The 12,341-nt window shown below is 38.1% G+C and overlaps 1 protein-coding gene across 3 annotated transcripts in view; it reads left to right on the top strand.

The window, feature by feature from the left end:
* The window catches only part of RAD54B (RAD54 homolog B), a 95,855-nt gene extending 85,256 nt beyond the window's left edge, over window positions 1-10,599 (top strand). For all 3 annotated transcript variants that reach the window (XM_081258664.1, XM_081258665.1, XM_081258666.1), the window contains 4 exons: window positions 4,451-4,712; window positions 6,454-6,520; window positions 6,709-6,906; window positions 10,284-10,599. In XM_081258664.1, the coding sequence (XP_081114790.1) occupies window positions 4,451-4,712; window positions 6,454-6,520; window positions 6,709-6,906; window positions 10,284-10,501 (745 nt within the window). In that variant the 3' untranslated portion in view covers window positions 10,502-10,599. The remainder of the gene's footprint in view (window positions 1-4,450; window positions 4,713-6,453; window positions 6,521-6,708; window positions 6,907-10,283) is intronic.
* The last annotated feature ends 1,742 nt before the right edge of the window (window positions 10,600-12,341 follow it).

Below are 12,341 nucleotides of genomic sequence, written 5' to 3'. Positions count from 1 at the left end.
CCATGAGTGGCACAGACTGTTTGTTGTTTCACATTATCTGATGAGATGGACCTTTCTTTTTAAATTGTGGTAAAATACACATAACATGAATTTACTATCTTAATTATTTCTAAGCGTATTGTTCATTAGTGTTAGGTATACTCACACTGTTGTGCAACCAATCTCCAGTACTCTTTTCATCTTGCAAAACTGAGCTATACCCATTAAATAACAACTCCCCATTCCTGCTTTTTCCCAGCCCCTGGCAACCACCCGTCTACTTTCTGTCTCCATGAATCTGACTACTGTAGGTACCTTATATAAGTGAAATCATATGATGTTTTGTCTTTTTATGACTAGCTTATTCTACTTAGCATAGTGTCTTCAAAGTTCATCCATGTTGTAGCATGTCAGAATTTCTTTCCTTTTTAAGGCTGAGTTATGTTCCACTGCATATATATAACATTTTGTTTACCCATTCATCTGTTGATGGATAGTTGGGTTGCTTCCGCCTTTTGACTATTATGAATAATGTTGCTGTGAACATGGGTGTACCAACACCTTTTTGAGACCCTGTTTTCAATTCCTTTGAATATATGTCCAGAAGTAGAATTGTTGGATCATATGATAATTCTCTTTTTAATTTTTTGAGGGACATCTGTAATCTTTTTCGTAGCGGCCACACCATTTTACATTCTCACCAACAGTGGACAAAGGTTCCAATTTCTCAACAACCTCGCCAGCATTGCTATTTTCTGTTCTGTTTTGTTTTGTTTTTGACAGTAGCCATCCTAATGGGTGTGAGATGATATCTCATTGCAGTTTTGATTTGCATTTCCCTAGTAATTAGTAACGTTGGGCATCTTTTGATGTACTTGTTGACTATTTGTATATTTTCTTTCAAAGACATCTATTCAAGTCCTTTGCCCATTTTTTTTAATTGGGTTGTTTTTGTTGTTATTGAATTGTAGCTCCCCCCTTTTTTTATGGCCAATTGGGTATAGAGCCCAGGTTTTCCACATCTGAGCTGCCTATGCACAAACATCTCCTAAACCTTTAAAATATGTAGCTAAAAGTTGCTCACAGTGTTTGACTTCAGGGATAGTATTACTGTCTACACCTGATCTACTCTGTTATTGTTAACTAGAACTGGATAGTTCTATTTTCGGTCTACAGACAGAACTCTTCTACAGTGCTTTTGTGCATATTGAGATGAATTAGAATTGGGTGGAGGCACATCTGAGAACTCCTGGCTTGTCTGGCTGGTGGCCCTTTTATGGAATTTTTTAAAAGAATACTTCAGAATTTAAAAAGTTCCTCTTCCCTCCTGGTTGTTGCATTCACGCACTAGTCTTCATGGCTTGGAGAGTAGAGTTCATGCCGAATTCCACCCCCTGTGCATCTCTTGGTTGGACACTCTTGTGCTGGGTGCAGCTTGCACTCTACCTGACATGGCAGCCTTGCCTGCGGATTTCAGCTGCTTTCAGGGACAGTATAGGGACCATAAAAATAATAGCCTTGTTTGAAAGTGGTATGTATGTGTGGCGGGGCTCTAGACCTCTGGAAGGGGATTGTCCAAGACTTTTTACCAAGATAGTCACCTATCCCGTCAATCTACATCTAGCCTTGTAAGAACTTGTTGGGGGAAAATATTCTAAAGCCAGATTTCCTCCAGTCCAGTAAAGCTGTATCAGAAAAACTATGTTTAGATAATGTTATTCATCCCTGTAATAGTATAGACAAGGAAGGAAAAAATGACTGAAATTAGTATAGGAATTTTGGCAGATTGCATAAATGGTCTTAAATTCTCCCTCCGTATATACATGTTCCTTTGCTGGGTAACTTTGGGTGATCTACCATTCTGACTCTGAGCTCAGCCACATGACTTGAATTGGTCCATGAGGTGCTGGCAAACATGGCACAAGAAGAGGCTTGAAAAGGTCTTGTGCAGTGGGGCTTGTCCTCCTTTGTGCTTCCTGGAAACTTTTTGTCACCATGTGAATAAGCCTGGGCTAGCCTGCTAGAGGGTAAGAGACCTGAGAAACTCAGATGAGGCTTCCCAGCCAAGGCCCCTCACCAGTCAGCCAGTTCCCAGTCCACTTGGCAGCTGACTGATGCTTGAGTCAGCACAGCCACGACCAGCAGAGGAACCTCTTAGCTGAGCCCAGCCCAAATTGCCAACCTACGGAATTGTGAGCTAAATATAAAATAAATGGTTGTTGTTTTAAGCCACTAAGTTTTGGTTTGGTTTGTTATGTAGCCAAAGGTAACTGATACAGGAATACAAATATACATTCTCTTTACCTTGTTAGCATAGATAATTAAGAGAATTCTAACTGTTAAACATTTGCTTTATTTTTAAAATTTCTAGTGCTAATAATTATCCCACTAGTTATAAAACTTGTAGGAAATATTCTTGATCTGTTTTTTATTTTTTGCTTAATTATCAAACTTAAGCTATTAGATAAATTCTAGTTTTACTTTTTACCATATTTTATTGTTTAAATGTTTTATTTTATCAAAATGTTAAAGGGCTTATCATTAAAAAAGACAGGAGTTCATAGTTCCATCTCTCCCCCTTTGCATCCTGTTTCTCAGAGTCAATCACCAGCTCCCATAGTATGTTGCCAGACCATGTACTTACATGGCTATCTCTTGTCTTTTCCATATTTTCTTCATGAAAAACTCTAGCAATTTTTCTTTATTCTTTATACATTGAGTTATAATCTTTTTTAATATGATAATGCTTTTTAATAGCTTCCCATGGCTTTTATTTTATTTTATTTATTTATTTTTTGGTGGCACACAGAACTTCCATGACCAGGGATTGAACCCTTGCCCCCTGCAGTGGAAGCTCAGAGTCTTAAACACTGGACCACTAGGGAAGTCCTGAGTTACAATCTTGATGTGCCTTAATATGGATCATGTTTTCATTTATTGAACTGAAAACTCTATAGTAAGTCGTTTTAATCTGAAGACCCCATGTCTGGGAAGCAGTCTCTTTCACAAAACAATTTTCTTTTGTTTTATTTGGAATTTCTGTCAGTCGTATATTGAACCTCATGGATTGATTCTATAATTCTTTTATCTTTCCTCTCCTATCGGTCATCACTTTTCCTTTTTAATCTATTTCCAGGAAGATTCTCTTTCTTTCTTCTAAATCTCCTATTAAATTTTTATTTTGGCTGTCATTTTAAATTTCCAAGATAATTTTCTTATTATTGATTGTTCTTTTTTATTGCCACCTCTTCTTGTGAATGCTATCTCTTATATGAGGGTATTAATTATTTCCTTAAAATTGTCTCTGTTTCCTCCATTGCTCTGTTTTATTCATGTTTCTTTTTTTCTGTTTATTTGTTTTGGTTTCTAGTTTTCATGTTGGAGGCTGGCTTCAAGTAGCTGGTGGCCCTTTGTGTCCATTTATGTTTAAGAGTAAGGCAGTAAAACACTAACTGAATGCTCTGTGTGCATGCAGGGCTTGTGGACTGCTGACCTGCGTTAGGTAACAGGTAGCGAGCTGGCTTTTTTATTTGGGGATTCCCCATCTGTGGACCTTTTCTCTGGGGTCATTCAAATAAGTCATTCCAGAGATGAATATTCCAATAATATCTTTCTTGGGGTGTGGAATGTGAGAGGAATGCTTGGCTGCTGGTGTTCTGGGAGTTGGCAGAAAAAGGGGACTGGGATCTTACCATCCATTATGCAGACTTTCATTTTGGTTTGTCACTGTATCCCTGCCTTCTAGAGTTCCCTGGTCTAAGTTTCTTTGGTTTACTTTCTCCAGAGAATAAACATTCTAGTTGAGAAAGTAAAGCCAACTAGTTACATGGGATGAGGGCCTGAGTTCTACTTACCAGTGCTCTTGTAATAGCTCCAGTCTAAACTCCTTTCTTCTGAGCTGCCTTTACGAGATTCTATGGTGTGAATGAACTTGTACCTGTTTCTTACTGGAATCTCTCTCTTTGCGCACTTAAGTTTCACTTTCTCTGTACTCCTAAGCAGGTCACCATTCCACTATTCTCTGTTTTCATATATGTCTCCTGTTTCATTAAAGATAGAGTTTGTATTTCTGTTTCTTATTCTCCTGCTGTTCTTAGGGTGACTTAAGAGAGGTAAAGAAAGCAGAAAGTTCTTTACTCCACTATCTTGATGCTGGAAGTCTCTTAGATATTGACTTTTTTTTTTTGGCCACGTGGCTTGTGGGAATCCCAGCTCCCCAACCAGGAATTGAACCTGTGCTCTCGGCAGTGAAAGTGCAGAGTCCTAACCACTGTATGGCCAGGGAATTCCCTCTTAGATACTGATTTTAAAATTGAATTTGAAGGAGAATCTGTGTTTTAATTGTACAAGATCATTGTTGGATGTTCTATAAATATCAGTGATAGTATTATCATGGTATTTTCCTTCAATTAAAAAAAATCTAATATTGCTTTTAAATTGTGTATAAAGATTCTTTCTTTTTGATTGACAGGGTGGTGTTGGTATCCAACTATACACAAACCTTGAATATTTTACAAGAAGTATGCAAGCGTCATGGATATGCTTATACAAGACTTGATGGACAAACACAGATCTCTCAAAGGCAACAAATTGTTGATGGCTTTAATAGTAAATACTCTTCTGATTTTATTTTTTTGTTAAGTTCAAAAGCTGGTGGTGTGGGACTTAACCTTATTGGAGGATCTCACTTAATTCTCTATGACATTGATTGGAATCCAGCCACTGATATCCAGGTAGGACTGTTTATGCATTAAACAAACACTATAGAATGCCTATGGGGGATACAGTGCCTGCTGGGGATACAAGGATGATGATGATGTATAATAACTGCTGCATATTTTTTTTTTTTTTTTTTTGCGGTACGCGGGCCTCTCACTGTTGTGGCCTCTCCCGTTGCGGGGCACAGGCTCCGGATGCGCAGGCTCAGCGGCCATGGCTCACGGGCCCAGCCGCTCCGCGGCATATGGGATCCTCCCAGACCGGGGCACGAACCCGTATCCCCTGCATCGGCAGGCGGACTCTCAACCACTGCGCCACCAGGGAGGCCCAACTGCTGCATATTGAACCCTTATTTTGTATCAGGCACTCTGCTAAGTGCTTTACATCTGTTTAATCTTGACAATAATCCTACAGGTGTGGATATTCTAAGCCCTGTTTTACAGATGAAGATATGGAAACTTGTTCTCAGTCACATAGCTTGTAAGAGGCAGAGCCAGGATTCACACCCAAACCTGTATGTCTCTAGGCTCTAATATACTGTGTAGTTGGGCCTTCAGGATCCTCATGACCATCAGGGGAAGACAATAAAGTGTTACAGGTACTATGATCAGTGTTTGTGCAGGGTATGGTAAAGATATAAAATTAGCTTATTTAGGGAAATATTTCAGAAGCAGCCTTTGGTTTTCTTCAGAATACAGTCCATTTTCATGTATTTTGAGATTTCTACCTATGGATTTGCACCTCATATGGTATCTGTGTTAGGAGATCTGGAGACAACCCTCGGGTTCAGTGATTCACTAGAAAGACTCACAGAATCAAGAAGAACAGCTATATTCATAGTTAAGTTTTATTACAGTGAAAGGATACAGACTAAAATCAACACAGGTAGAAGGTGCATAGGGTAGAGTCCAGGAGAGACCAGGCACAAGCTTCCAGTTGTCCTTTCCCACTAGATCTGCATGGAACAACACTTAGTTTTCGCAACATTAATGAGTGACAGCACATGGAATATTGTCAACCAGAGAAGTTCACTTGAGCCTTGGTGTCCAGAGTTCTTGTTGGAGGTCAGTCATGTAGGCATGGATGCCTGTGTGACTGACCTTAGTTGCTCAGTCTTCAATCCCTGCAGAGGTCAACTGGCCCAAGTCCCCACCTAAATCACACTGTTAGCATAAACTACTTGGTGTGGCCCAAGGCCCCAGGTAAACTAAGATGCTCTTATCGGGCAGGATATTCCAGGGCTTCCAGGAGCTGGTTGAAGGCCAGACTTTTCTTTGGAATGTGCAAGGTTTGAACATCAACCTTTTACTGTACAGTATCATTGATAAATCCTAAAACCACAGAGATCTACCTAGAGCCTGAGCTGATTGCAGGTAGCCTAGGGATTCCTTAGGGGTGAATCATTAGCCTCTTGGACTGAGAATAACCCTCCATGCTGTGTTATACTTGATTCTTTGCATTCTTACTGCCCAAACTCGCTGTCCCATTTTTTGATGCAGATAGACCCTCTCACTGTTGCATGGCACCCTGTAATTATTTTACAGTACCACAGTGAGTGTTCATTCATCCCTTTCTTTATCCCAGGAAAAAAATTTGAAGTGGAGAATGCTTAGGTATGCCTGGGCTTTGGTTTTTGAAGCTGTAAGTGAAATCTAGAATTCCTAATCTTGATTGTATTAATGCAAGTTGCTTATGTGGGAAGGGTTATTATTAGTTTCTACTTGTACTCTCAGAATTCTCATTAATTTTCTATAGGCAATGTCTAGAGTGTGGAGAGATGGTCAGAAACATCCTGTACATATTTACAGACTCCTAACCACAGGTAATAACCCTTCAGTGTGACAAAAATGTATTCCCTTTGAATAATTAAAGATTTTTTTTTGTTAATCTGTGCTTCAATATCAGGAATACTGTTATTTTGTTAGCTAGTATACTAATAAACATGCTTTACCCTACAAAAATAACAGATGTAAAGATCTGAAGGAAATCTAATAAATGTTTTCTCTTCAGGTACAATAGAAGAAAAGATCTATCAAAGGCAGATCAGTAAACAAGGTCTTTCTGGGGCAGTTGTAGACGTAACCAAGACATATGATCATATTCAGTTTTCAGTAGAAGAACTTAAAAATTTGTTCACATTACATGAAAGTTCACATTGTGTTACTCATGACCTGCTTGACTGTGAATGTACAGGAGAAAATCATACAGGTTAGTTGTATTTTAATTGTTATGATGGTAAAGTTAATTGGTCTCTCTTTAGTAGTTGAAAATATTTAAATACAGAATAACTAAAATATTTCCCTTGCATATGTTAGTTTTCTTTTTTCCTCAGGTCACAGGGCAGCTGCCACATGGGTATTTGAGAAAATTTTAGTTAGAACCTTATTAGTTCTCTCAATTTAGCTTCTTATTTCCGAATCAGTTGTGATAAATTTGGCCTATTGGTAAAATCTTTCAAATCCTGAAAATAATGACTTCAGAATTAGGGAAATGTTTTTAATCCTTATTTCTATTTCACAAAAAATATAACACTTGACAGAATAATCCTACTGTTTATTTTGTGTAGAACTTATTCCTAATGAGGTCATATTTTCTGGGGCAGTAAGCATGGGTTGCCATACTTCTCAGTGCTTCATGCACTGCTCATGCTGCTTAAATGAGGCTGAAAGCATCAACCCTCCAGAATTAACACCATTCAAATAGGTACTGGATCAGGAGTAGGACTTGAGCAAGCATTGTCCAGTAGTTGGAAATCACTTGATAAATTGTGCTGAGATGGGTTTAAGAAGTAAAACTGTATAAGACTAACATGGAAGAATTTACATTTTATATAATCCACACTGATCGCTATAGTATGATTTTTCCATCTTAGTAATTTTTTCTCTTATTATTTCTCTTTTCCCCTGTATTTATCTAATTTTTTTTCTTATTTTCTAAAGCTGAATCCTTAGCTTAATGGTTCTCAGTCCTCTTTTCTGAAATGGGAATTTAAGGCTGTAAATTTTCCTCTAAGCTGAATCTCATAATTTTGATATGCAGTCTTTTTATTGTTCAGTTCTAAATATTTTTTTTCCATTATAATTCATTCTTTGGCTCATGAGGTATTTAAAAGTATGTTTTAAAATGTATTTTAGTTTTTGTTATTGAATTTTGGCTACTGCACTGTAGTCGCAAATATGGTCTGCATGATATTGATTCTTTGGAAACTATAGAGACTTGGTGTATGGCCTGGTGTGTTTACTTTGTAAATGTTTTTGTACATGAAAAGAATGTGTATTCTCTTAATTGCTTAGTTTAGAGTTCGCCATATTAGTCAATTTTTCTGTTACTGAATTAATTTTTTCTTATTTTACAGATTTAAAAATTTACAAATTTAACTGAAAAATTGGTAATATAGTTACCTGTCTCAACTATTTAAAAATATAAAATGTATATGGTGAAAACTCTTCCTCCCATAATGCTGTCATCTGCCTAGTTTCTAGTCCTGCTACCCTATGTGAAACCAGTATTATTAGTTTTTTGTGTATCCTTCTAGATATATTTTTTTTTCTTTTTTTTTTTCTTTTTTTTTTTTGTGGTATGCGGGCCTCTCACTGCTGTGACCTCTCCCATTGCGGAGCAGAGGCTCCGGACGTGCAGGCTCAGCGGCCATGGCTCACAGGCCCAGCCGCTCTGCGGCATGTGGGATCTTCCCGGACCAGGGCACGAACCCATGTCCCCTGCGTCGGCAGGCGGACTCTCAACCACTGCGCCATCAGGGAAGCCCTAGATATATTTTTATGCATATGCAAGGAACTCTTGCCCAGTTTCCCCCCCAATAAATGGTGGTGTAATATGTGTATAGTTCTGTACCTGTTTCATTGAATAGTATCTTGAGATCTTCCCGTATCATTAAAGAGTTTCCTCATTCTTTTTTTCTCTCAGCTATTTAATCCTCCCTTGTATGAATAGACCATAATTTATTCATCTGACCTTACAGCTGTATAATTAGGTTCTTTCCAGTCAGTATATATCTTTATTCGTACATCTTTTTCCATATATTCAAATATCTCTATAAGGTAAATTATCAGTGTTTCTGTGTCAGAGAATATGTGCATTTGTAATTTTGATAGATCTTGCTAAGGTGCCCTCCACTGGGGGTTGTATCATTTATACCCCACCAACAATATACTATTTCCCCACAGCTTTACCAGTTTAGGATTATCAATTGTTTGGATTTTTGCCAATCTGATAGTAAAAAAATGGTATATTGGTCTAGTTTTAATTTAATTTAACTTTATTATGAGTGAAGTTGAGTATATTTTCCTATGGTTAAGAGCTGTATTTCCTTTATGTGAACCACCTGCTCATATCATTTGCCCATTTTTCTATTAATGACCTAATTCTGTGTTAGACATATCTGTTATTGAAAGAGATATGTTAAAATCTTACGGTATGACAGTGGATTTGTCAGTTTCTTGTTAGTCTGTCAATTTTTGGTTTATATATTTTGTATCTTCTTTGTAAAATTTTTTTCATTATTATTTATTTATTTTATTATTATGTAGTGATTGCTTTATCCCTGATGTCTTTTGCTTTCATTTTGTCTTTAGTTAATATATTACACTGACTTTAAAAAATTTTTATTGGACGATAGTTGATTTACAATGTGTTAGTTTCAGGTGTACAGCAAATACACTGACTTTCTTATTGTTAGTATTTGTCTGGTATATCTTTTTCTGTTCTTTTACCTTGAATCTTTCTGTGTCCTTATGTTTTAGGTATCTTTCATGTAAATAATATGAGGCTGGATTTTCTTTTTTATCCAGTCTGATGTTCTCTTTTTTAAAGATTTAATTTTATTTATTTTTGGCTGCGTTGGGTCTTCGTTGATGCACGTGGGCTTTCTCTAGTTGCGGCGAGCGGGAGCTACTCTTTGTTGCAGTGCGTGGGCTTCTCATTGCGGTGGCTTCTCGTTGGGGAGCACGGACTCTAGGCACGGGGGCTTCAGTAGTTGTGGCATGACGGCTCAGTAGTTGTGGCTCATGGGCTCTGTAGTGCAGCCTCAGTAGTTGTGGCGCACGGGCTTAGTTGCTCCGGGGCATGTGGGATCTTCCCGGTCCAGGGCTCGAACCCATGTCCCCTGCATTGGCAGGCGGATTCTTAACCACTGCGCCACCAGGGAAGCCCTTGCTGCAGAATATTAATGAGTTTGATTATGGAATGTTAACCCACATTGTTACAGTTATGTTCTGAATTTGGAAACGTATCTGGCCCCACAGGCTTTTAGGTAAGGAATTGTGGACCTGTAATACATCTCTTTGGATGATTATTTGTTTAATGTGTATTTCTCCCACTAGACCATAAAGTCCTTGAAAACAGAGACCATGTCTATTTTTGTTCACCATTTTAGCCCCCATTGCTCAAATCAGCACATTGTAAACAGTTTATAAATATTTGTAGAAGGAATGAATTTGCTTATTTTAACATAAACCATGGTGATCAAATGTAACAAATCATATAAACTCATTATATATTAAAAAAGTATTGTATGTAATAGGATATTGATTGGCCTAAGGATTTTCTCATTGTTTTACTTATTTCAGATGATTCATTGGAAAAATTCCCTGTCTTTAGAAATTGTCAGCTTGGTACACATCAGCAGAAGTCTGACTCCCTGAAACCTGTCTCCATGTCACAGCTGAAGCAATGGAAACATTTTTCTGGAGATCATTTAAATCTTACAGATCCTTTTCTCGAAAGAATAAGAGAAAATGTGTCATTCTTTTTTCAGAATATAACCAATCAAACTACTGCTATATAACCCCCTTTAAAAAATTAATCTAGTAAGTAAATGTAATTTTGGAAAACAAATAGAATTATTTTAATTATAATAATATATTTTATTGCAAAATGTATTATAGTTTTGATATAATAATCAAAACTGAGTTGTTTAATTTTTTGTATCTATTCTTAAATATTGAAACATTAAAGCCATACTTCTATCATCTTATAATTGTTTATTAATAACTCCATAATTCATGCAGTTTCATTAAGTAATTTCTTTTTTTTTTTTTTTTTTTTTGCGGTACGTGGGCCTCTCACTGTCGTGGCCTCTCCCGTTGCGGAGCACAGGCTCCGGATGCACAGGCTCAGCGGCCATGGCTCACGGGCCCAGCCGCTCCACGGCATGTGGGATCTTCCTGGACCGGGGCACGAACCTGCGTCCCCTGCGTCGGCAGGCGGACTCTCAACCACTCTGCCACCAGGGAAGCCCCATTAAATAATTTCTAAAGAATTTTCATAAGGAATATTAAAAGGTAAAACGCCCAGTTTCTATCCTTGGGAAATCTAAATTGATTAGGAATATTAGACATAGATGTGGGAGACACCTGAAAAATTTGATAAGTTTAAACTACAGCTCAAAGGAGAAAGAGAATCAGAGACTAGGATTGCTAATGCTGAAGATTCAGTTGGATATAATAGTTGCTGCAGGGCGGTTTGGGTGAGAGTGGTCTGTGGGTTGTGGCATGACAGGGAGGAGTACTGGACACTTCAAAGTACTGGTTTCTAATCTGGGACTTCAGACTGTAAAGCCATGTCCACCAAGCATTGTTTGTACACTGGTTAATGGTTCAGCTACCATCATGTCAAGGGGTTTCTGTAGTAATTGTTGACATTAAATAGAAAGTTTTAATGTACAAAGCAAGCTTTAGAAGACTGAAGTCTGCAAGGAGAAAGGAGTTACTCATTTAATCTCCAATTGGGGTTTCTGTAATCAACTTTTGCTTCCTTTTAGGGAAATTTCTTTTAGACTGAATATTGTCTTGAGGTGTTGAATAAAGACTCAATTGTGTATCATTAAATCTGAGTTCTTTAGATCTGTAGTGCCATGCCTGGGCATTTGTACATCTAGGATTCATGAACTGGCAGTTTGGGGATCAAGTTTGTCGGTAAGGAAGTAGTCAACTAATAAAAAGCAAAAATGATGTTTCTTGGCCCTTTGTATATGCCTCCTATATGAGGCTTTGCATATAAAACGTCTTCCAATATATATCTTGCATCACATATTCTCAGGTGTAAAATCTTAAAAAAAATGATAAGAGACTAGCAACTTTATTGTCTATCTTAACTGTAGTGGATACTAGGGTGTATTGCCCAGATTGCCGCCTTCAGGACCAATGTGCTCATTTACCCAGCTATTGGGAGTGCTGCCTCTGACCACTCATAGCCACATCTCTCCCTAAGAATATCCCACAGCTGAAAGGAGCTGCCTCACTCAAGGTTACCCTCCCTCCCGTGGGTGGCTGGCATCCAGTGATTTGTTGATGCAGGGTAGAAAGGCCCAGCCTCCTTGCCTCAATTTGGGCCAACCCTTCAGGATCATTCCAGTTCCAGAGCTCCTCAGTTGAGGCCGGTGTTGCAGCTTCATTGCAGTCCAGCTTGTCTGTCTTTCCAGGCCTGCTTCCTTCAGTGCCTTACAGATAATCGTGTATCATAAGTTTTGCTTTATACCACATTTGAAAAATAGACCATGACAAAATGAATTACTATTTGTACATTCACGGTGTTGTACAGTCATCACTACTATCCATTTTCAGAAGAGAGTTCTCTTCTTAATGTGTCCCTTCCCAACACTCAAGGCCTCTATCCCAGCAACTCCC

This window comes from Mesoplodon bidens (genome assembly GCF_964165515.1).
Source record: "Mesoplodon bidens genome assembly, chromosome: 16".
Lineage (NCBI taxonomy): Eukaryota > Metazoa > Chordata > Mammalia > Artiodactyla > Ziphiidae > Mesoplodon > Mesoplodon bidens.
This window is presented reverse-complemented; position numbering and strand designations above follow the sequence as displayed.